Here is a 25,907-nt window from a genome sequence, read left to right as displayed (position 1 = left end):
GAGAGAGAGAGAGAGAGAGAGAGAGAGAGAGAGAGAGAGAGAGAGAGAGAGAGAGAGGGGGGGGGGAGAGAGAGAGAGAGAGAGAGAGAGATGGAGAGAGCTAAGTTACCTCATCTAACTTGTACCTCATCCCATTTCTGCATTGTACTGTGTATTGTAACTCAGTTACTTTTTCTCTACTCTGCATTGTATATTGTATTATGTATATTGAACATTTTTGTTTTGTTTTACACTGGTTTACGTACTTGACTTTCTATTTTATACTTATTTTATACTTATCTATTTTTATCTAGCACACTCTCAGGAGCAAAACGGAAAGAAGCATTTCATATAAAAGTATTCTGTATTTATGTATGACAACTAATAAAGAAACTTGAACTTGAGCTAGCAATACAAATGTCTTGTGAAAACAGTTCATTTCTACCAAAATACCAATTAAAAAAAACGTCAACCCCACCTCTTTGCTGGTCGACCACGCCCCTGTTCGAGCGCTCAAGGCGGACATTGGCCCGAACATGCGCTCGGACCCGCCCCCCTGGGCGTGGCGTCACCCCGCCTCCTCTCCGCTGTATGATGGAAGGACTGCAAGTTTATTATAGAAGGAAAGTTGAAGGCTGCTGGTCGAGACAGAGAGATGTTTTAGGCTCCGGTGATGTGGTCAATGTGCCCTCATCACAATATTAATAAATGAAGGGTATACATTATTAATAATCTGTCAAAATGTCGAAAAACGTCGGGAGGCTAAAAATCTCATCAACGGGACCGGCCGTTACCGTCACCTGCCTGGTCGTAGCGGGGATGCTGCTTGTGCTCGCCGGTAACCGACACCCTGCCAGCCCGGTGGTGGTGGACGAGCCTGGGGAGAAGCTGCCCGGGGAGAAGCGACTTCAAGCGGCCAGCAGCAGCGGGTCCGGCGGGGAGAAGCCGAAGGTCTACTCCGCGTACTTCAGTAAGTTGACCCGAGAGAGGAGAGCGGTGAGCGGCTCCCCGGCGAGCAGCGGCGCGCCCCCCGCCCCGGTGGAGGACCTGTCTCCCGCGGACCTGTTCATAGCCGTGAAGACCACCGGGAGGTATCACCGGCAGAGACTGGACCTGCTGCTAGACACGTGGATCTCTAGAAACATGCAACAGGTAAGGATTTTGACCCGACATAGCATTATTAACATCTGAATTGAAAATGGGGGACCCTGATGTAAACAAGACGAAAGTCTTTCTCTGGTCTGCATCCCCTTAACAATTGTGTGTATTGAGCCGTACTGTACTGTACCCATTCTGCAATCTGTTAATAACGTTTTCATTCATTCATTGAAGCCCCTATAGTCATAACGAATTATTGGAACCCATAAGTTCAAGTTTTGTTTTATTTAATTGTCACACACATAATGTAAATTACAGTGAAATGCTTGGGTCTGTATGAGCCCCCTGAGATTGTGCTTCATAGAGTAAAAAGACCAAACACATATACAACATACAAACTAGTACAAAATGCAAGAATACATATAGGCAAACACTATAACGATTCTATTATGAATTGAAAATGGGGGACCCTGATGTAAACAAGACAAAAGTCTTTCTCTGGTCTGCATCCCCTTAACAATTGTGTGTATTGAGCCGTACTGTATTGTACCCATTCTGCAATCTGTAAATAAAGTTTTCAATCAATCAATAAAACGGTCTGCTCATACCGGTAGAAATAGGATGATGATACAATGGGAAACATAACTCGTGAATTTGAGCAGGACTCAGGAGTCACATCATTTATTTCAGTTATAATAATAATATGAGCCAAATGCTTCAGATTCAGAAGCCTGTGCATTCTATCTTCGAGACAGCTGTGCATCATTTTTCATCCGGCTAATGTATTCCAGCCACGAGTCCATTCCGACTCATGTTGATATATTATAGTCTGTTACAATAGATCATGGGTTCACGTTCACATCACGCACGGTGCCATATTTCTCCTGTGTTTATACACCCACCCATAACATACCCCTATATACTGACGCGGACACGAATGGCTTCAGCCTATATAGACATGCGTCTCTGTCAACTGGTGTGAAGTCGTCTATTATTCACAGTTGAAAACGCGGTTTCAATGGAGCTCTCCGGGGGGGGGGGGGGCAGTAATAAAATCAAGTTACCGTCCAAAGAGGGTAGATCGACATCTTACAGACCCCCCCCTCTCCTCCCCCATCCATTGAAAGTTATACACCCTGTGAAATAGAATTGGTTCCACTTGATTCTTTGAACCTCGGCTCTGATCGGGACCCATACTGGTCGGTATAGTGGGGGCTGGCGCCTCCCAGCAGAGACAAGACCGTCCTTTGTGATGTTTGATGAGACCGAACCGAGGACTATAGCTGGCAGGCACGCTGCCCTCTGACTTTAACCCTTTCGCAACCACACTTACAGAAGGTTAACCCTTTCACTATACCACACTGCAGACGGTTAACCCAGAAAGGGTTAACCCTTTGTCGTGTGCCAGTGAAAGGGTTAGTGTGGTGGTAGTGAAAGGGTTTTTAATAACATCGCCCTATTGCACACAGTTCAAGATCCTTTCTTTTACAGGAAAGGGAGAGAGAGGACAGTTTGTTGGCATACTGATGCAGATTAGATAACAACACCGAATACAATAGCAGCGTGTTCATTAGACTTTAGTTTAGGGCCTTGGTGGTGGCGGTCAGGGGCTGGGTGGGTCCTCTCTAGTCTACGGGACAAGAATAGGCTACTATGTTTTAATGAGCCCGGGTGCCCGGGGGGGGCGGACAGTGCACTTCCTCAATTTAGGTCCATGACTTAGGAGACGAGTCAAGTTTATTAGCGTAGCCCAAAGACACATTGTCCTGCATGTTTCTCTTTCAATGAAGACAAGGGGGGACTCTCATGAGAACCGTAAGAACCTCAGAAGGGTCAATTCAATGAGAGATCCTCCCCAACAGTGGCCTGCAGGCCTGTAGATTCAAATGTATTGTCCCCATATACAGCAGCACAAGTACAGTACAACGGAAATAAGTTTGGCATCCGACCAGAGTGCAAATGTATAACAGTAAAGTGCAGTAGTAATATAGAATGTACAGGTGATTAAACTGGATATAAAGTATATATAAAATAAGTACTACTGAGTAATATAGTGCTAATCAGATGTATGTACAGAGTTGTAATATAATATGTACAGTGAGACAGGTATAAAGACACTGTGGTCGTAACTAAGTCATACTGGCCATACAGTAGGTAAGGGATATGTACAGATAGATATAGTGTCTACAGATATGTAAAAGGATTATATGCAGGTAGCTATATACAGACTGATGTGGATGAGTATATATACAGTAACTTAAAACATATATATCCGGTATATACAGCATGCTATCATGCAGAGTTGTATGTTATATGCAGGTGTATAAGTATAAGCGTACATTAATAACACATTTTACAAATGTGCACCCAATTTTAGCCAAAAGGCTAATTTCCATTGGCAGTCCCCCTCTGCCAGAAGGTACAGGCTAAAATCATCCTGTGTGAAAAAGGGTTAGCAATAAAAACAGAATAAAATCAAGATAAATAACATTAGAATAAAAACACAACAAAAGAGCACATAGACATACGATAGGGATACAGGTCACAATACAGTCATGTATACAGGGACAGATCACATCATGACATATTAAAAGACCCAGACATAGACAAACGCACCATATCCGCACACACACATGCACACACAGACACCTCAGTGTTGACAGTGCTGGTTTTCAATGAGCCATTCCCTAACCCTGCACTTGAATGATATGATGTGGACACTCTAATTGTTTGAGGTATTGAGTTCCATTGGTGGGATGCCTGGACGGCCTGGCCAAATACACTTTTATTTTTAAAGGGATTGTACAGTCCCCCCTTGCCTTAGGTAGATGGTAAATGGCTGCTTTTTTATATATTTAATACATACAAAACGTTTTACCGACGGTGGAGGCAACCATGCAAGGTGCCAACCTGCTCATCAGGAGCATATAGGGGTTAAGTATCTTGCTCAAGGACACATCAACACGCTGCCCGGGAGGAGCGGGAATCGAACCGGGAACGTCCTCCGGATTGCCAGACGACTGCTCTACCTCCCGGGCAGTCATCTGGTAACCCGGAGGTTCCCTGTTCGATTCCCGCTCCTCCCGGGCAGCTTGTCAAAGTGTCCTTGAGCGAGTGGTTGCATTTGATTTGTTTATTCTAAATTCACGGAATTAATTGTGCTTGTATTGGTGTATAACGCTAAACATTTAATAACGTGCATTTTCAATTATGCAGCCTATTAGCCCGGAATCATTGATTCTTGTTTTTCTGTTATTTGTTATTGTTTGTTGCATTAAAATTCATTAGCACCTGCTATAAATAATCCAGCCCCCCCGTAGCTCCCCCAATCACAATCCAGCCCCCCGTAGCTCCCCCAATCACAATCCAGCCCCCCCGTAGCTCTCCCAATCACAATCCAGCCCCCCCCCCATAGCTCCCCCAATCACAATCCAGCCCCCACCGTAGCTCCCCCAATCACAATCCAGCCCCCCCGTATCTCCCCCAATCACAATCCAGCTCCCCCAATCACAATCCAGCCCCCCCGTATCTCCCCCAATCACAATCCAGCTCCCCCAATCACAATCCAGCCCCCCCGTAGCTCCCCCAATCACAATCCAGCTCCCCCAATCACAATCCAGCCCCCCGTAGCTCCCCCAATCACAATCCAGCTCCCCCAATCACAATCCAGCCCCCCCCGTATCTCCCCCAATCACAATCCAGCCCCCCCATATCTCCCCATTCACAATCCAGCCCCCCCGTAGCTCCCCCAATCACAATCCAGCCCCCCTGTATCCCCCCAATCACAATCCAGCCCCCCCCCCATAGCTCCCCCAATCACAATCCAGCCCCCCCCCCCCCCGTAGCTCCCCCAATCACAATTCTCTGGCGCTGCCGCTGCAACAGCATGGAGGACGACCAGGCGCCAGGAACGCTGAGTCCCACTGAAAACACTTTAAGAACCTCGTGACTGGAATAGTTACAGCCTCTTCCATCTTTGACATGGGGGGGGGGGGTATTGTTCTATGTTTGATATCAGCAGGGGGGGGGGGGGGGTATTGTTCTATGTTTGATATCAGCAGGGGGGGGGGTATTGTTCTATGTTTGATATCAGCAGGGGGGGGGTATTGTTCTATGTTTGATATCAGCAGGGGGGGGGGGGGGGGGTATTGTTCTATGTTTGATATCAGCAGGGGGGGGGGGGGTTCTGGACTATCCCCAGGGCATCTCCCAGCCTCGGTACCAATGATCGGCTCCTGTATCTGGTTCTGATGGTACGGCTATTTATACCATAATATTATTATGGGCTGGTTCTGACAGTGCCGGGGTGGGTGGGTGTGTCTCCTTTTTTGTTTTGGGTGAACATAGTTTTATGTGAAAGTCGAACAGACAGTGTGTACAAGTGGAATGTATGGGAACGCAGAGCAGAAAACCTTTTGAGCATGAAAAGAAAACACACTATTCTTTTTTTTTCTCCCTCCGAACAGTGGGGGGGGGGGGGGGGGGGGGGGCAATTTTCCAACACTTTGTGTGGGGGTGGCGGGGGGGGGGTTTAGTGGTGCGTCTCCTCAAACAGAAAGCCTCGTGGAAACACCCCCCCCCCCCCCCCCCACACCTCGTACCGTGTGCTACTTCAGTGCCACAGAGACTGTTGACATGTACACAGATTCAAGGAAACTGCATGGTTGGGTAAATCAGCTGATTGTGTGTGTGTGTGTGTGTGTGTGCTGGCGGCCATGCAGGTGTGTGTGTGTGTGTGATAGACATTCCTGCGTCCGCTCTCACGCTCAGGTGCGTAACGCTACCTGCTGCTTCCCAGACACGCCCCAAAATACAGCATGTCTGCTGAGTCATGAAACACCTCCACATACACACATGCACCCGTGCACACATACACACACACACACAAACATTCTCACACACTGACTGCTACCTCATCAAAACAAATGTCCTGGGAACTTGCCATCTTTCTCGTGGGAAGTTAAAAAGTGTGTAATCATCAGGAGTGTGTAAACATGCACACACACACACACACACACACACACACACACACACACACACACACAGAGACGAACACATCACACACAGATGAACACACACACACAACATGAGGGCATTTTGGCATGGGTGGCTTAGTATGGAAGTAGAACCCCTAACCCTAGTGCCTTGCTCTAACGATTTAACTACACAGGGAATGGAACCCCTAACCCCTGGCAGTGTGAGTGTCATGCTCCACATACAGAGTTAATTAGGGAACTGAACCTCTAACCCCTGGCAGTGTTAGTGTCATGCTCTATAATATAACATTGAGCTACGCAGGGAATGGAACCCCTAACCCCTGGCTGGCAGTGTTAGTGTCATGCTCCACCTATGGAGTTAATAAGGGCGTTGAACCCCTAACCCTGGAGGTGTTAGTGTCATAAACCACCTCTTATCGTCGCTAGGGATGGGTACCGAATTCGGTACTTTTGAGGTACCGAACCGAAACACCTCGGTACTACCGAGTATCGAATCAAGTGAGAAACCAAAAAAAAATTAATAAATAAATAAAAAATGTATTAATTTCTTTTTCCTTTTTTTTCCTTTTTTTCATGTCAACGTTCACACGCACAATATATGCTTACCTAGGATTTGACTTGATTCAACAACAAAGCAGTCGGAGCAATGACAAGCCGAAAACTGTCGAAATTGTAGTTATTTGAAGTTTGGATTTTTTTTTTACGACTGAGGTAGGTAAATAAAATTTCTTGAGACTAAAGTACCGAAAAAAGGTACCGTTGGGTACCGGTATCGATTCACAGGTACCGGTATCGGTTCAAATGTGAAAGGTACCCATCCCTAATCGTCGCATGAGGCGTGTGACTTCTAGCCTCTCTTATCATCTCCCTGCCCGGGGCTTCTGTCTGGCTTCCAGTAGCCTGAACCCACCATGACCCCAGCCCGGGTGCTGTGGCCTCGTAACACCCCTGACAGACGGGCAGCGAGCGAGAGCAGAGCGGCGAGAGGCATGATGCGGGTGCTATATAGCGAACAGAGCGAGCATGTTTTTTTTAAAGTGTACGTTTGAGTCGCTGCGAGTGGATCTCCCAGACAGTCCAGAGTCTGCGTCCGGTGCGCTGGGTGTTTTTATCCCCACCCCTCGGCGAGCCGGGCGCCTGGTGTGCGGACAACGGCGCCTATTGACACGGGCGGTGAAGGGAAGTGGGTGGCGCGTAGGGCTGTACCCAATAGTTCGAAGTTTCGAAGCTTCATTCATAATGTTGACATTCGAATTCTAAATCAATTAGGATTATCTTTTATTTATTTATTTTTATCTACTTTTTCTCCCATTTTCTATTTTTCTCCCATCCCAATTTCGTATTGTCCAATTCTACCCTCCCCTGTCTCGAACGCTGTTAGGCCATGCCTCCCACTGGTCAGCTGCAATGTGGACGAAGCCTGGCATCACGTGTCCCCTCCGGTACTCGAGGAGGCAGCTGTCGCATCTTTTCACCTGCACAGCGCGATCTCACAGCGGCGAGGAGTAACGCGTGGGAGGCTCACGCTGCCCCCGTCACTTCCTGATTCTGCTGCGCAGGCGCACCAACCGACCTGTAGGAGTCGCTGTCCACAACGTCCGATCCCCACCCACCAGCTTTCCCACCCCTTACACTGCCAATTGTGTTAGTATGAACGACCAGCCAAGCTGGTAGCAATGCCGAGAGCTGGGCTCGAACCCAGCATCTCCTGCATTAGTGGCGAGCGCCTTGCCCACTTAGCCGCCCTACATTAGGATTACCTTTCATTTATTTCTATTTTTAATTTTTTTATTTTAATAAATTTTTTTATTCTGTTTAAACCAATGGGGTTTTTCTTCACAGTTGCAGATAAAGATTAGGCTATACTACACTAATATTATAGTATTATACTATTATAGTATATGACTCGTCATAAAAACTTAAATAAAACATTTATCATAAAATGATGTATCCTATCTGCATCCGCTTGGCGCTCTGCGCTCCATCAAGACGTCACCATCACTTTCTTCCCAACCGTGCCCTTATTGGATTATTTACGTTGACGAAACTGCCTAGTTATATTCATTAACTAGAACATTTATTTAATTTGAAAAAATCACTAATTTAATCAGATTAATCACTTTATTCAAATTGAGGATTTTTTTTGGAGAAAACCCTAAAACTAAATGTATACGCTTTATTCAAAAACTTCAATAGAAGCTTAAAAAAAATGACATTCAGTACAGCCCTAGTGGCGCGTGATGTCTGCGCTCCAAGTACCTTCAGCTTCCAGTGTGTCATGGTGGATGAACAGCCTTCAGAACCACCACCCTCAAGCAAGACCAGGCTGATGAACAGCCTTCAGAACCACCACCCTCAAGCAAAACCAGGCTGATGAACAGCCTTCAGAACCACCACCCTCAAGCAAAACCAGGCTGATGAACAGCCTTCAGAACCACCACCCTCAAGCAAAACCAGGCTGATGAACAGCCTTCAGAACCATCACCCTCAAGCAAAACCAGGCTGATGAAGAGCCTTCAGTACGTCCACCAGTGTTAAAATAATTTCATCAGCAATTTTTTATTTTAGTCTTAGTCACGTCTCAAATGCTCTTTTCCGTTTTCATCATATTTAGTCACCTTTATCTATTTTTCGTTTAGTCAAGTTTTAGTCAACTACAGGTCTGTCTGAGCATTTTCGTTTTAGTCTTTTTTGTTTATTTTCGATTTCTTCTTTTTTGTTTAGTCTCGCCACTCAGTTACAGCCTCATAAGTTGCCGTGAGCTTTTCCAAAAAGCTAACGTTAGTGCTAGCTGGTTAGACTTATGTTAGCTATTTAATGTGCTCTATTGTGGTGGATCAAAGAGGAGAGTTTCCTTTTCTGTATGGTGCTTTATTTCCAGCTCAATATGGGGTTTTACAGGTTGATACTTCCTTTCTCATACACAACACAGCTACCTGCTAATACGCTAGCTTCACAACAACAACAACAACAATGTAACATCCGGCCCGTTTATTTTGTAAATTACATTTTGTGTCGTCGTCTTTTGTCAACGACAACGCATGAATAATTTCGTCACGTTAGTGTCACATGATCTCCATTAACGTGACGTCTTGTCTCGTTTTCGTCAGGGGGAAAAGCTTCGTTGACGACCATTATTTAGTGGTCATTTTCGTTGACTAAATTAACACTGACCACCCCACCACCCTCAAGCAAACCCAGGCTGACGAGGAGCCAAAACCCGCCACTCTGGCAACGTTATTGTTCTGTAAAGACTCCCTTTTAAAACTACCCAAAACATAATGACCTCAACTCCTCCACCACAGACACACACAGACCCCCCTTCCTCTCTCTGCTTCTCCCTCTCCCTCTACCCTCCCTCCCCCCCTTTGTCTCTCTCTCTCTCTCAAATTCAAAATGTGCATGTCACAAACGAGACCTATGTTCCAAAACAGTGACTTCAGTTGGGGTAATATTTCAAACGTTTCAAAAATATATCTCTTTCCCTCTCTCTCTCTTCCTCCCTGTCTCACTATCTGTGTGTCTGTCTCTCCCCTCCCTCCTTCTCCCTCCCCCCCTCTCTCTCCACCAGGAGTTGTTATTGTCATGGTCTTCTTACTACAACAGTTTCCTGTGTTGTAAAACTCAACTCCTGCTGACCGGCCATCAACCCCCCCCCCTCTCTCCCCCTCTCTCTCCCCCTCTCTCCTCCCCCTTTCCTACACCCCATGCAGCCCCCCACCCCCACCCACCCACCCACCACCACACACACCTACACCCGTGCAAACACACGAGGTTACATTGGTGTAATCATGTGAGTTGTAACACACACACACACACACTCTGGCTGACTCTGGGTGGCTTAAGGAGCTCAGTGAAAGGCAGTGGTGATGAAAATGCACAGCTGGCTGGTTTGCCCTCTCTCTCTCTCTTTTTCTCTCTATTCATTATTTCGCTCTTTCTTTCTCTCTCACTCCTGCCTTTCTTTCACTGCCATCCTATCTCTCTCTCTCTCTCTCTCTCTCTCTCTCTCTCTCTCTCTCCTCCATCCTCAAGCTCATTGTTTTGCCCGCTTTAAAAATATATATATAATTGAATTTGTGCTGCATAGCAGGGGTGGTTGGGAGGGGGCGGGGGGGTCCTGACCCTGGTGCAGTGAGGAGGGGGGGGGGGGGGGGCAGGGTGCGAGCTTCCTTCCTGTGGAGAGACTAGGGGTCTGCCTGCTTCCTCTGTGCTCACTGACCCTCAGCCCTGTCACTCAACACACGTGTGAATACAGTGGACACGCTTGCATGCACGTGTGCACACACACACACACACCCTGTCGACCAGCGTGATGGAGTGGATGTATTTGTACAAGCGCACAGGCGCATACACATAACGGTACATATACACACACAGGCATACATACACAAACACCCACTGAACCACATCCCTGTCACTCAGTACATTAATACTTATTTGAATAACCCCCCTCACACACACACACACTCACACACACACACTCACACTCTCACACACACACACACTCTCACTCACACACACACACACACACACACAGGGTCAGCTGCTCTGGCGTTGATAGACAGGGTTACCTTTGTTTTGGCTTCGTCCCAATATCAGCACCATTGTGTCTGTGTGAGTGTGTATATGACTGTGTGTGTGTCTCTGTGTGTGTGACAGGGTGTGTGTGTGTCTCACTGTGTGTGTCTATCTCTGTGTGTTACCGTGTGTGTATCTCTCTGTGTGACTGTGTGTCTCTATGTGTGTGTCTATATGTGACTGTGTGTCTCTGTGTGACTGTGTGTACCCCTCTCTGTGTGTGTCTGTGTGTGTGTGTATCTCTCTTTGTGTGATTGTGTCTCTCTGTGTGACTGTGTGTCTCTTTCTGTGTGACTGTGTGTGTGTCTCTCTGTGTTACTGTGTGTCTCTGTGTGTGATTGTGTGTCTCTCTATGTTACTGTGTGTATCTCTCACTGTGTGTGTCTCTGTGTGTGACTGTCTCTCTCTCTCTCTTTCTCTCTCTCTCTCTCTCTCTCTCTCTCTCTCTCTCTGACTGTGTCTGTGTGTGTTATTGTGTGTCTCTCTCTGTGTGTGACTGTGTGTGTATGACTGAGGAAACAAGTATAGCCTCACTTGAGGTCAACAAGCCTGTGTTGAACAATGGTGCTGGAACAGTGAGAGCGCCATACGACCAGCCTCTCAATGTGCTTATACTGTAGGTCAGCCTGGGAATAATATACTAAATATAATGTCTAACTGGTGTGTGTGTTTTCACAGACTTACATATTCACTGATGAAGAGGATGAGAAACTGAGGAAGAGGATTGGTGAGTTACATATAATTTACATACATGCATACATATATACATGCATACATACATACACATACATACATACATACATACATACATACATACATACATGCACACACATTCATATATACTGTACATACACACACACAGTTTTGCTGAGTGGCAATATTATCTCCAGTTGCAGAGATGTGACAGGAAGCAGTAGTATTGTTGTTGCTTAGAAACCAGGAAGCAGGCTGCTGACTGGACAAAAACAGACCAGGAAGTCAGCCTGGCTCAATCAACAATGGAAACACACGTAGCATACGTACTACAGCTAACTGGCTAACATCCATATTCGTTTTCACCATACGTACTACTACAGCTAACTGGCTAACATTCGTATTAGTTTTCACCATACATACTACAGCTAACTGGCTAACATTCTAGTCTTCTTCACAATATGTACTACAGCTAACTGGCTAGCATTCTTATTAGCCTTCTTCACCATACGTACTACAACTAACTGGCTAACATTCGTATTAGTCTTCTTCACCATACGTACTACAGCTAACTGGCTAACATTCTTATTAGCCTTCTTCACCATACGTACTACAGCTAACTGGCTAACATTCTTATTAGCCTTCTTCACCTATGTACTACAGCTAACAGGCTAACATTATTATTAGCCTTCTTCACCATTATGTACTACAGCTAAATGGCTAACATTCTTATTAGTCTTCACCATACGTACTACAGCTAACTGGCTAACATTCTTATTAGCCTTCTGAAACAGTTACCGGTAGTTGGCTGATGTGGGTGGATGGCTGGTTGGTTGGCTAGTTGGCTGGCCGGCTGGTTGGTTGGTTGGTTAGTTTGCTGCCTGGCTGGTCGGTCGGTTGGTTAGTTGGTTGGTTGCTTAGTTGGCTGGTTGGTCGGTTGGTTGGTTAGTTAGTTGGTTGGTTGGTTGCTTAGTTGGCTGCCTGGCTGGTTGGTCGGTTAGTTAGTTAGTTGGTTGGCTGGCTGGTTGGTTGCTTAGTTGGCTGACTGGCTGGTTAATTGGTTGGTTAGTTAGTTGGTTGCTTAGTTGGCTGACTGGCTGGCTGCTTGGTTGGTTATTTTAGAAAAGGTAGGAGCAAGTACACACATCAGAGGCCTCATTTGCTTTTTTGTAACAACAATGCAACTCCTTTTTGGAACAGCATGTGACAATAATACAAAACACATTCCCAGCATGGTTCAAAACACCACATGACATGGCAACATAAAACTGATTAGGAAAGATACAAATATGAAATGGTGTTGAAACAAATAAAATCACTTGTTAATAATACTATATTGTTTTGTCTGTTACCAGGAGGCCACCTGATCGTTACAAACTGTTCAGCTGCTCATAACCGGCAGGCGCTGTCCTGTAAGATGGCTCAGGAGTACGACTCCTTTATCCACTCTGGCAACAAGTAAGATACACACGCACACATACATACATACAGCGTACATATATACATACATACATATAAATACATTCACACATACATACATATATATACATTCAAACATACATTCAAACACATGTCCCTCTTCGTTAACCCCTTGCATCCTGTGTTGCAGGTGGTTCTGCCATGTAGACGATGATAACTATGTGAACGTCGGCCCTCTAGTGAAGCTCCTCTCACACTTCAGCCACACACAGGACGTTTACATCGGTCGGCCCAGCCTAGAACGACCAATAGAGGCCACGGAGAGGCTCGGTACCGCCCACATGGTAAGCTTTTATTGGCCGAAATCTGCCAACGGTGCATTATATAATAGAGCTCTTTGATTCCGATTAGCTTGCCAGCCGTTTTTTTTTTTTTTTTTTTTTTACTTTCCATTCAAAATCACATTTGCATCACTTGCCTTCCGCTGGGGGAAAATGTCTCCTCGCTCACTCAGTCAAATGTTGTATCTGTTCACACCTGTGACTCACTGACGCCTGAGTGCATGCAGTCAACACAGGATCTCAGCTGTGCAGCGTAGCATGGGGGAAACCCTCTTGTCCTTACTGATGTGTTCCAACCCTCACTGATGTGTTCCAGCCCCTCTTGTCCTTACTGATGTGTTCCAGCCCTTACTGATGTGTTCCAGCCCTCACTGATGTGTTCCAGCCCCTCTTGTCCTTACTGATGTGTTCCAGCCCTCACTGATGTGTTTAGATTAGATTAGAATCAAATGTATTGTCATTATACAGCACAAGTACAGTACAAAGAAAATAAGTTTGGCATCCAAACAGAGTCCAAATGTAACAGTAAAGTGCATTAGTAATATACAATGTACAGACAGGTGTGGATAGATACAGTGTATATACGGTGAGCACTGATGTGTTTTAGCCCTTACTGATGTGTTCTTCTGGCCCTTACTGATGTGTTCTAGCCCTCACTGATGTGTTCTTCTGGCCCTTACTGATGTGTTCTAGCCCTCACTGATGTGTTCTAGCCCTCACTGATGTGTTCTAGCCCTCACTGATGTGTTCTTCTGGCCCTTACTGATGTGTTCTAGCCCTCACTGATGTGTTCTAGTCCTCACTGATGTGTTCTTCTGGCCCTTACTGATGTGTTCTAGCCCTCACTGATGTGTTCTAGCCCTCACTGATGTGTTCTTCTGGCCCTTACTGATGTGTTCTAGCCCTCACTGATGTGTTCTAGCCCTCACTGATGTGTTCTTCTGGCCCTTACTGATGTGTTCTTCTGGCCCTTACTGATGTGTTCTTCTGGCCCTTACTGATGTGTTCTAGCCCTCACTGATGTGTTCTTCTGGTCCTTATCGATGTGTTCTAGTCAGACTGGTTTTTGGTCATTCAGATTCAGATTCCTTTAATAAGCCATATGTGTAAACACATTGGTAATTGTTTCGGCAATTCCAGTGTATGCATTTTTCCATAAATCCGTTTTTCAACAGCAACAGCAACAACAGACACAGGACAAAGACAGTGCAGTGAAGGATTAATAATTTGAATAAATAAATAAATTATATATATATATATATATATATATATATAAGTGTAAAGTAAAGTGCAGAGTTCCAGTCAGCCCCAGTGCAGTATTTTTGTCATTGTTATTGTGCAAGTGTCACTCGGGCGGTGGGGGGGGGGGGGGCCTGAGTCATTGATCAGCCTGGCGGCTGAGGGAAAAAAACTCTCAGTCTGTGACGGGCTTCACAGCCTTTGGGATCCGCAGTCTTCTCCCAGAGGGGAGCAGGGTGAAGAGGCTGTGGCCGGGGTGGGAGGGGTCTGCCATGTTCCTGTGCACAAAAGTGGGCAATACTGGATATGACTCTGCTTGCCCAGGTTCTTGGCTGTGGGTGGTGAGTTATTGAAGTAGATTCAGGCCTGGGGGGCTACTGGAGGTCTCACAGGGTGAAGGAGTGAATGAACGAATTACTTTATTTGACAATATATAAAATAACATGTGACAGAAGCATAGTCTGGAAATACTGCCAAGGATAGACACAAAAAAGCTCAGAGCTTATTTCCATTGTGGTCCTTGTAGGGGGGTACTGGGGAACGAAGTGTTCAGACATGCATCATCATACAGACATCAGAGACGCATAAAAAGACACATGACATCACAACACATCACATAGACATAACATAGTTAGACACATACAAACATGTAAAGGTGCCTTTAGCTGAATATCTAGGTTAATCAAACTAAACTAAACTAAAAGGGTACTCTCCCTCACTCTCCACCTTCAAATCCCGTCTCAAAACCTACCTGTTCTTCCTACATCAGGAAGAGCACAACTCTATCAGCTGAGTAACAATGTTCATCAAAGTGTTGAGTGCTACAGTGTAGGTTAGTTTATTAGGACAAGTGCATGACAGTATGGTTAGTTAGGGTTAGATTTTTTTTTTTTTTTTTTTTTTTAATTCAGATAATGGTTGAAGAAGTGCGTCTTTAGTCGACGGCGAAAGATTGGACGTGTTTCGGCTGTCCTAACTGGGGTGGGTAGTTCATTCCACCATTGTGGGGCAAGGACTGAGAATAGGCGACTTCTCTTTGATGACCCTCCCGGAGCTTGGATAGGAGTAGGTCTGAGGCGGCCAGAAGATGCAGAGCGTAGGGGTCTTGAGGGTGTGTAGTTAGAGACCATTGACCGGAGGTAGGCGGGAGCAGTTCCCTTTGCCGCACGGTATGCTAGGTCGAGGGCCTTGAAGCGGATTCGTGCAGCAATGGGGAGCCAGTGCAGGTCCCTAAGAAGTGGGGTGACATGGGCCGACTTCGGTAGGTTTGAGATCAGGCGGGCCGCTGCGTTCTGAATGAGTTGAAGAGGCTTAGTGGCAGTGGCCGGGAGGCCAGCGAGCAGTGCGTTGCAGTAGTCGAGGCGGGAGATGACTGTTGATTGGACGAGGAGCATTTAACCGTCCCTACCCATAACCACCCTCCTCCAACCTACGCCTACCACCCCCTTTTCCCCTGCCCTACCTTCTCTCCTCTCCTGCCCCCCCCCCCCCCCCCCATCGGTTTCCCTTACTCACTTCCTGACTGTCTCCCCTACTGGCTCCTGTATTTGTTGTCTGCTACTCGTGGCTCTTATGTTCTTGTGTATTCACATTGTTCCCCGTTTCCCTGTGGTTCTATGTTTCTTTGTTTTTCTTTTGCCTATTGTCAGCGACTTCGGGTCATTGAGAAGCGCTATATAAAATAAATGAATTATTATTATTATTATTATTATTAATTATAGTCTCTTTTGAATGAATGAATGAATGAAAAAGTTTATTTTTGAACATGTATTCTTTACATTCCTCTAAATAAGTCATAATATCAAGCTTTGTCAAACAGAATAATCAGAATGAAAAAGAAATGATAAACAAAAAGTCAAGAGCAATGTAGTTAGTTGACATGTTCAAAAAAGGAGTAGAGGGAAGCTAAGCTTATTGATCCCTACCCCTTACATTTAAATGTTTTACTCCATTAATTTTACTTGATATAACATAATTTAGTACAATACATTAATATATAATATACATTTGACTATAGTACAAAAAAAACTTGAGTCGCTTGACAGCAGTAGTAAATACAACACTACATAACACAATATAACATAACTTCGTTTATCAGCATTACTCATTTCTATATTTCTCTAATGTGTATTTTTTTAAGCTGCTTTTTAAATAGTGCAATATGTTTACTAATGTTGATGTTTTCAGGTCAGTTATTCCACAACTTCACTCCACGGATATGCACATGATGCTTTTGAGCCATGTCTTTAGGCTGGACTTGAATCTAACGGCACTGATGACGGTGTGTCGTGTCGCTGTGTTCTTCTTCTTCTGCAGAAGCAGGTGAGCTTCTGGTTCGCCACGGGAGGCGCAGGGTTCTGTGTGAGCCGCGGCCTCGCCCTCAAGATGAGCCCCTGGGCCGGGTGAGTGTTCCTTCAGATCAACGTCAACCGCTTCCCCGGCAGCGCGGCCACACGGGGCAGTAGTGCCACGTAGTCCTTAGAATTTGTAGGCCTGTCCCCGACTAAGGATTTGTATAGTCGACTTTGATTGGTATCATTCCATTTGGGCTGTGGGGGGTGCTTATCTGAAGGAGTCGACTGAAGGCTTCTTGTCCTCTGCAAAAGTATGCAATTGGACATCTTGATATTTGTCTAGTCTAGTGTGTTCATTAGATGTGCCTCTGCCCATTTTCTTAGGCTGTTAGCCTCTCTGGTATGCGCGCCATTAGCGTTAGCCCTCCTTGCTTTTAGAAAGAATGATAATTTTTTTTAAATGTATATTATAAATTTTTTTCTTTGCATTCAACTAAGAGGTTGGCAGTCAACTACGGTTCCTTTCGATCGATTAGTCGACTATTCGACTAATCGGGGTCAGCCCTACGAATTTTACTGAATTCGGTCATTCAAGTAGCTGTAAGTGGTATTGTTTTGTTTTGTTAAAACAAGTGGTCTACATGTTAAAATAATAAGTCCAGTCTCTCCGCTCTGCAGTGAATAAATGTTCTGGTGTTCCGTTCCCACTTTATCCAATCAGGATAGAGAACTCCACACTGCAAAAAATGGTCTGATGAAAATAAGAAATAAAAACTAGTTTTAAGCTAAATGTGTCCTTGAGACAAGTAAAATAATCTACCAGTGCTGTAAGCATACTTGGCTTGACAAGATGTCTTGAAATATGAAATAAAAATATCTAGGATTTTCTCTCCTGATTGGATAAAGTGGGAAGGGATACCAGAAAATGTATTTAGTGTTTACTGCAGAGTGGAGGGACTGGGAGACCCCATGTTACTGACCAAACACGCTATATATCAGGGATGGCTGTCGGAATGTAGAGCTATTTAACACTAATTTTAACATAAAATACCACTTACAGCACCTTTTACAGAGCCCCAGGCTTCGATCATAAAGAGTAGGGGGTTTCCTGACGTTCCTGGACACATTCCCCATCAGGTCTGATATCAGGGCCACCTGGCCATCCATCCCCTTACTTGGCTGGTATCAATCCTCGTCTCTCAAGGCCTTCAGCCATTGTGTAGTGTGACGTGTGCCTGGTGCCTGTGTGTATGGCAGCCATTGTGTAGTGTGATGTGTGCCTGGTGCCAGTGACTGACAGCCATTGAACCTGCGTAGCCCAAGGTTGGCTGCTACACAGTGCTGGTGAAGGATTTCCATGATTCATTCATTCATAACAATGAAGTCCACCTCTCTCTCTCTCTTCCTCTCTTTATTTCTCTTTCTTCCTGTTCTTTCTCTCTCTCTTTCTTTCTCTTCCTCTCTCTTACATACTCTCTCTTATTACACTCCTTCTCTCTCTCTCTCTCTTTCTCTTTCTCTCTCTATCTCTCCTCTCTCTCTCTCTCTCTCTCTCTCTCTCTCTCTCTCTCTCTCTCTCTCTCTCTCTCTCTCTCTCTCTCTCTCTCAGGTCACAGTGATGTAGTGGCATGATAAGACACTGAGACAGTCAAGGCAGACATATAACAACAGCACAACAGCCACACCAGTGAATCACAAATATACTTAAATGGCTTCTCTTTCTCTCTCTCTCTTTAAAGTGATGGTGCCTTCACGGTGACAGCTGAGCGTATTCGTCTCCCTGACGACTGCACCGTGGGTTACATCATCGAGGCGTTGCTAGGGGTGGGGCTTGTCCGGTCGCCGCTGTTCCACTCCCACCTGGAGAACCTGGGACTGGTCTCTGACATACACAGCCAGGTACACACACGCACACACACACACACACACACGCTCACACGCACGCACAAACACACACACACAAACACACACATGCATGCACAAACACACACACACACACACATGCACAAACACACACACACACACATGCACAAACACACACACACACACACACATGCACAAACACACTCACACAAACACACACACACCGGGGGGCAGCCGTCTGTCGGGAGATTAAATAATATTAAATATATCAAATGTTCAGCCGCCAGTTCAGTGTCGCTATAATGGTATTAACCCTAAGGTCCTTAAGGTCTTAAAAACCTTAAATGTAACTTGTTGAAACCTGCAGATACTCAAACACATCCACATGCAAACACTGTATGCATGTGCGCTCTTTACTAGTGGTGTAACGATTCTCTAAGTTCACGATTCCATCTTTGGTTGATTTCCCCCAGTAGCAGCACTGAGGGTGTGCTGTGCTGCTACTGGGGGTTGTGTAATGAGATGTGCTGCTTTGTGTCATGATATTCTTAATATATATTATATACATATAAAAATTATGTTGATGCTTTAACTTATCTTATCTCATATCAATATACTCTATATTGTATATATGTATATTGACTGAACACTTTATTTTACGTACTTTTGACTTTTTCTATTCTATTTTATACTTTGTATCTGTTTTTATCTAGCACACTCCCAGGGGCTCATACAGAAAAAAGCATTTCATGATAAAGTATTCTGTATTTTACTATGACAATTAATAAACAAACTTGAAACTATCATAAATCTACAGTATATTTGTATTTGACTTTAGACTTGAATCTCTCTGTCCAGGTGACCCTCAGCTACGGCACAGTGGAGAGCAGTAGGAACACCGTTAACCTACGAGGCCCCCTTTCCCTGGAGGAGGACCCTACAAGGTACCAGCTAGCACCCTTATAACAGCTTCTGAAATACCCTACAAGGTACCAGCTAGCACCCTTATAACACCTTCTGAAATACCCTACAAGGTACCAGCTAGCACCCTTATAACACCTTCTGAAAGACCCTACAAGGTACCAGCTAGCACCCTTATAACACCTTCTGAAAGACCCTACAAGGTACCAACTAGCACCCTTATAACACCTCTGAAAGACCCTACAAGGTACCAGCTAGCACCCTTATAACACCTTCTGAAAGACCCTACAAGGTACCAGCTAGCACCCTTATAACACCTTCTGAAAGACCCTAAAAGAGGTGCAAATCCAGAGCCTGCAGAATAATGAAAGACCCTCACCACCCCAATAACAGCCTGTTCCAGCTGCTGAGGTCAGGCAGACGCCTGCGAACCCCAGCTACTAGGACAGAGAGGCTTCGGCTCAGCTTCTTCCCCCAGGCCATCAGAGCCTTGAACAATGAACACTGAGTGCCACAGAACACTGAACTTCTCACACACAAGCACACATGAACACACACACGACACGCACGCTGTGCACGCTCGCACACTAGCCACTTTAACATGAGCAGGCACACACTCATGCCGCACACGCCCACACTTATGGCCAAAAGGGAAAGGTCACTTTAGAAATAGTATAACAACAGTAACAGTGTATTGCACTACCAAAGGACCCAGCATGTCCTATATGCTCTGTAAATAACTATGTACAGATACCGAGATGTCCCACCATGTTACCTGTTACCTGTTTATAACAGCTTCTGAAATACCCTACAAGGTACCAGCTAGCACCCTTATAACAGCTTCTGAAAGACCCTACAAGGTACCAGCTAGCACCCTTATAACACTTTCTGAAAGACCCTACAAGGTACCAGCTAGCACCCTTATAACACCTTCTGAAAGACCCTACAAGGTACCAGCTAGCACCCTTATAACACCTTCTGAAAGACCCTACAAGGTACCAACTAGCACCCTTATAACACCTTCTGAAAGACCCTACAAGGTACCAGCTAGCACCCTTATAACACCTTCTGAAAGACCCTACAAGGTACCAGCTAGCACCCTTATAACACCTTCTGAAAGACCCTACAAGGTACCAGCTAGCACCCTTATAACACCTTCTGAAAGACCCTACAAGGTACCAGCTAGCACCCTTATAACACCTTCTGAAAGACCCTAAAAGAGGTGCAAATCCAGAGCCTGCAGAATAATGAAAGACCCTCACCACCCCAATAACAGCCTGTTCCAGCTGCTGAGGTCAGGCAGACGCCTGCGAACCCCAGCTACTAGGACAGAGAGGCTTCGGCTCAGCTTCTTCCCCCAGGCCATCAGAGCCTTGAACAATGAACACTGAGTGCCACAGAACACTGAACTTCTCACACACAAGCACACATGAACACACACACGACACGCACGCTGTGCACGCTCGCACACTAGCCACTTTAACATGAGCAGGCACACACTCATGCCGCACACGCCCACACTTATGGCCAAAAGGGAAAGGTCACTTTAGAAATAGTATAACAACAGTAACAGTGTATTGCACTACCAAAGGACCCAGCATGTCCTATATGCTCTGTAAATAACTATGTACAGATACCGAGATGTCCCACCATGTTACCTGTTACCTGTTTATAACAGCTTCTGAAATACCCTACAAGGTACCAGCTAGCACCCTTATAACAGCTTCTGAAAGACCCTACAAGGTACCAGCTAGCACCCTTATAACACTTTCTGAAAGACCCTACAAGGTACCAGCTAGCACCCTTATAACAGCTTCTGAAATACCCTACAAGGTACCAGCTAGCACCCTTATAACACTTTCTGAAAGACCCTACAAGGTACCAGCTAGCACCCTTATAACAGCTTCTGAAAGACCCTACAAGGTACCAGCTAGCACCCTTATAACACCTTCTGAAAGACCCTACAAGGTACCAGCTAGCACCCTTATAACACTTTCTGAAAGACCCTACAAGGTACCAGCTAACACCCTTATAACACCTCTGAATGACCCTACAAGGTACCAGCTAGCACCCTTATACTTGCAATGTATTTCTGGTACTTTTTATGTGCTTTCACATTAATTAATGTGTAGCCGTGTTTCCTCTAGGATTTTTTCCGGGGGGGTGGTAGGCCCAGTAAGGCGGTTGTTAGTATGGGTGCATTTCTTTACACTGAGCTGAAATGAAACGATTGCACATAAATTAGGTAAATAAATATACATAAAATAACTTATTTACAATTATACAGTACATACAGTAGTGACAACACACATATGAACTATTTACAATACAGGGAGGCACATACAACACTCGTAACTATTTACAACCAGTGTCAGAGCGAGCGCACTCAAGTTGTTCGGAAATTCTGAGGGCTCAGAGTTGCACGCTGGACGCTCTGACCGAAGAGTCCGTTTATCAGAGCGGAGCAGATTTTCAGAGTGAATTTAGGGCCCTTATGAAATCCGTTTTATCTTTTCCTGTTTTCGGATATGAATTTTCCCGCTTTCGGATTTCTCGGTTTTAAAACGTATATGAAAGTATACAAGGTATGCTTTCAGATGATATTCTTATCTTTTTTTTTTTGACTTGGGGGGGTGCTACAATTGTGTTCTATGTGCACAGTGTGTGCTTTACTGACACAGTGACCTGTTTCCTGCCTTTGTCCATTGTGTGTGTGTGTGTGTGTGTGTGTGTGTGTGTGTGTGTGTGTGTGTGTGTGTGTGTGTGCGCGTGCGCGTGTGTGTGTGTGTGTGTGTGTGTGTGTGTGTGTGTGTGTGCCTGCGTGCGTGCGTGCGTGCGTGCGTGTGAACACTAGCCTACACTCGCATTGTTATTCCGAAGGTCCCAGCGGGTGGTTTCCACACATTGTGAGGCTGATTTCCGTCTCTCTCTCTCTCTCTCTCGCAGGTTCAAGTCTGTCCATTGTCTGCTGTACCCAGACACTCCCTCGTGCCTCAGCCCGCAGAGACTCTAGCACCGCACCAGGCACACGGACGGACGGACGGCGTCTGGACGGTCACTGTATAGGAGCCCTCCTTCTCCACAGAGGAAGAGAAGAGAGAAGCCTCGTCCAGGAGTAGAGGAGGAGGTCGAGTCCAGTCACTCCCCCCTCCTGTGGCTGCCCCCTCGCACGTCTGAGCGCAGGGCTGGAGACTATCAGACCAACGTAGCTGCTGGTAGCTGGACACTTTTAGCATTTTACCAGCCAAACGGTTCATCAAAGTGGGAATGAACCCTACGAACCGCAGTTGTGTGTCTACCAAAGAGTCCGGTGTAGCTGGACATCGTTTGAGCTTGTGATCGATCGGTCATTTAATCGGCTAAACGGGAGACGACGATGAACGAAATGTTGTTTTTTTCCTCACGTTATCTCAACAATTATTAGAGTGGGATTCACTTAAAAACCAGGCATCTCATGGTACCGCACCATGTACCGCGTCCAATGGGTGGTCAGTTGGGGGCGTGAATTCCTCTCTCTGTCTCTCTCTCTCTCTCTGTTTCTCTGTCTCTCTGTCTCTCTCTCTCTCTCTCTCTCTCTCTCTCTCTCTCTCTCTCTGATAGATCGACACTAAGCGGCTGTTGTCACAGTACTGTGGTCTCCTCCACTAGCAGAGTCACACGCGTGAGTCTGGCCTTGCTAAGCGTCGTTTGTGAATCTGTATTTTGTCTTGTCTTATATAGTCTGTGTTTCCATACATTCCAACGTCCTCTGCACTTCCTAATTACGTACAACTAGTTTTAAGACATTTTTACTCTAGATGATCTTAAAATAAGTGTTGTTTGAAGATGTTATTATTTCTTGTTCAATGATTATTTCTTTTTGACATAGGTCATATTGTCAGGACACAAGTACAATGACTTGAAACTAGCAAATATATCTGCTGGTGCGGTAAGAAGGTTTGACTTAACATACCTTGAACTAACCTGGACGAGTCTTCAAACAAGACAAATTCACTTGTTAAAGTAACACAACAACATTATGGGATATGCTCTTACCGTCTTCTCCAGAGTCAGACAAGAAGATAGATACCAATGTCGTCTTTGTGCATTCAGTACAAAGCTATCCTGCTGCAAGCTAGCCTAGCTCCGCACAAATTAATGAAAGGGGATACGGACCACTAGCCTAGCTTAAAACACTCTGAGAGGTGTTCTTGCCCAACAGCTTGGCTAGCTGATCCGTATCCGCTTCCAGTCATTTGTGCTACGCTAGCTCGCAGCCGGATAGCTTTCAACTGAACGCACAGAGAGGAAATTGGTATCTATCTTCTTCTATCGGACTCTGGAGAAGACGAGGAGCCCATTTCCCATAATGTTGGTGGGTTGAAAGGTTGAAAGCCTTTTTTTTCTTTTTTTTTTTGCATTGTCAGTACCAGACTCCGGCCTAAGAAGTAGTGATGAAGTTGGTGTTGTCTGTCAGGAGTTCAGTGTTATCCTTTCAGGAGTTCCCCTTCTCTGAACGCCGTTGCAATGATTGAGCACTTTTATATCTGCAGAATGTAGTTAATCGAACAGTGAACGATGTGCTGTGGAATCACAGAGAAACGTTCCACCCTGTAACTCGGAGATCTAAAGATCTCAACAGAACCGCATTGATATACTGAAATGACGAGGTTCTCTGTTAATAAAACTCCCACCTTTTGAGAAATTATGGTTTGTGGAATTTAAAGGTGCTAAAAAGTGTTAAATATCTCTACATTCCGACAGCCATCACTTACGTATATAGACTGTGTGGTTAGTAACACGGGTCTCCCATTCCCTCCAATCATCCACTTCATCCAATCAGGAGAGAGAACCCTAGATTATTTGTACTTATTTCAACAAATCTTGTCAAGCCAAATTGCACTTAATGCACTGGCAAATTATTTGACTTGTTTCAAGCACATAATTTGCTTAGTTTTTATTTCTTATATTTGTCAGACCATTGTTGCAGTGTGGAGATCTCTCTCCTGATTGGATACAGTGGGAAGGGATACCGGAACATGTATTTTCTGTTTACTGCAGAGTGGAGGGACTGGGAGACCCATGTTACTGACCAGACACTATACTATATCAGTGATGGCTGCCTGTCGGAATGTAGAGCTATTATTTTAACTATGTATTTGAACAAAACTACCACTTACTACAGCACCTTTAAATTGCCTTCATACAGGTTCCGATTGCTCCTAAATAATGTTCCGGAATGCGGTTTTGCCACTGAGAAATACGGTATAAATATATCCCATAATATGTTTAATTGAAAAAAAAATGACTCATGTTGGGTCTGCCATTGTATATGTTATGATACAGTTGTTTCTCAACTGGAAACATTATTCTGAAGCCAAAGATTTTGAAGCTGAATTTTTATAAAAACTTGTCCCCCATTGAACCAAGGTCTGTGCTGATGAACTGCTCCAGCACTATGATGATGATATCCAGTATCTGGACTGTATATATGGATCGTTGTTGAAGCAATAAAACACTTTTTTTTTTCTAAAATATACAATTTTTTTCTCAGTTTATTGTTTTGTTTATTGGGTGTTTGGGGGGGGGGGTAAAATAGGCCTGAAGAGTAATTCAGTATATTTACTGTACTTTTATATATTTTGAAGTAATTGAACTTCACTTGAGTATTTCCCTATCACTACTTTTCAAAGGAAGTATCTCCCCCCTTTCTCTCTTTCTTCTCCCTCCCTCCCTCTCTCCCTCCCCCCTCTTTCTTACTCTCTCACTCTCTCTCTCTCTCTCTATGGTACTCCACAGTATTAAATGGTATTGCAGAGTATTACATGGTACTCCAGGGTATTCAATTGTAGTACAGGTTATTACATAGTGCTATGGTACTCCAGGACATTTAATGGTATATGGTAATCCAGGACATGGTATTACAGGGTATTACAGGGTACTACATAGTGCTATATGGTATTACAGGGTACTACATAGTGCTATATGGTATTACAGGGTACTACATAGTGCTATATGGTACAACATGGTACTACAGGGTACTACATAGTGCTATATATATGGACATGGTATTACAGGGTACTCCATAGTGCTATATGGTACTACATAGTGCTACATGGTACTACATGGTATTACAGGGTACTACATAGTGCTACATGGTACTCCAGGACATGGTATTACAGGGTACTACATAGTGCTATATGGTACTACAGGGTACTACATAGTGCTATATGGTACTACAGGGTACTACATAGTGCTATATGGTACTACATGGTATTACAGGGTACTACATAGTGCTATATGGTACTACATGGTACTACATAGTGCTATATGGTACTACATGGTATTACAGGGTACTACATAGTGCTATATGGTATTACATGGTATTACAGGGTACTACATAGTGCTATAGGGTACTACATGGTATTACAGGGTACTACATAGTACTATATGGTACTACATGGTATTACAGGGTACTACATAGTGCTATAGGGTACTACATG

The 25,907-nt window shown here is 44.9% G+C and overlaps 1 protein-coding gene across 1 annotated transcript; it reads left to right on the top strand.

The window, feature by feature from the left end:
- Positions 1-619: 619 nt before the first annotated feature.
- Positions 620-22,577, top strand: LOC311232441 (beta-1,3-N-acetylglucosaminyltransferase lunatic fringe-like). Its single transcript, XM_084319242.1, has 8 exons — positions 620-1,131; positions 11,334-11,382; positions 12,704-12,806; positions 12,958-13,111; positions 16,664-16,749; positions 18,381-18,540; positions 19,363-19,448; positions 22,372-22,577. Exons 1-8 carry the CDS (start codon positions 721-723, stop codon positions 22,436-22,438), a joined length of 1,116 nt encoding a protein of 371 aa, XP_084175368.1. The 5' UTR covers positions 620-720; the 3' UTR covers positions 22,439-22,577.
- Positions 22,578-25,907: the final 3,330 nt, after the last annotated feature.

This window comes from Notolepis coatsorum, assembly GCF_963971535.1.
Source record: "Notolepis coatsorum genome assembly, chromosome: 7".
In the NCBI taxonomy this organism is placed as follows: Eukaryota; Metazoa; Chordata; class Actinopteri; order Aulopiformes; family Paralepididae; genus Notolepis; species Notolepis coatsorum.
The sequence above is the reverse complement of the archived record's forward strand: the minus strand, read 5'-3'. Positions and strand labels throughout refer to the sequence as shown.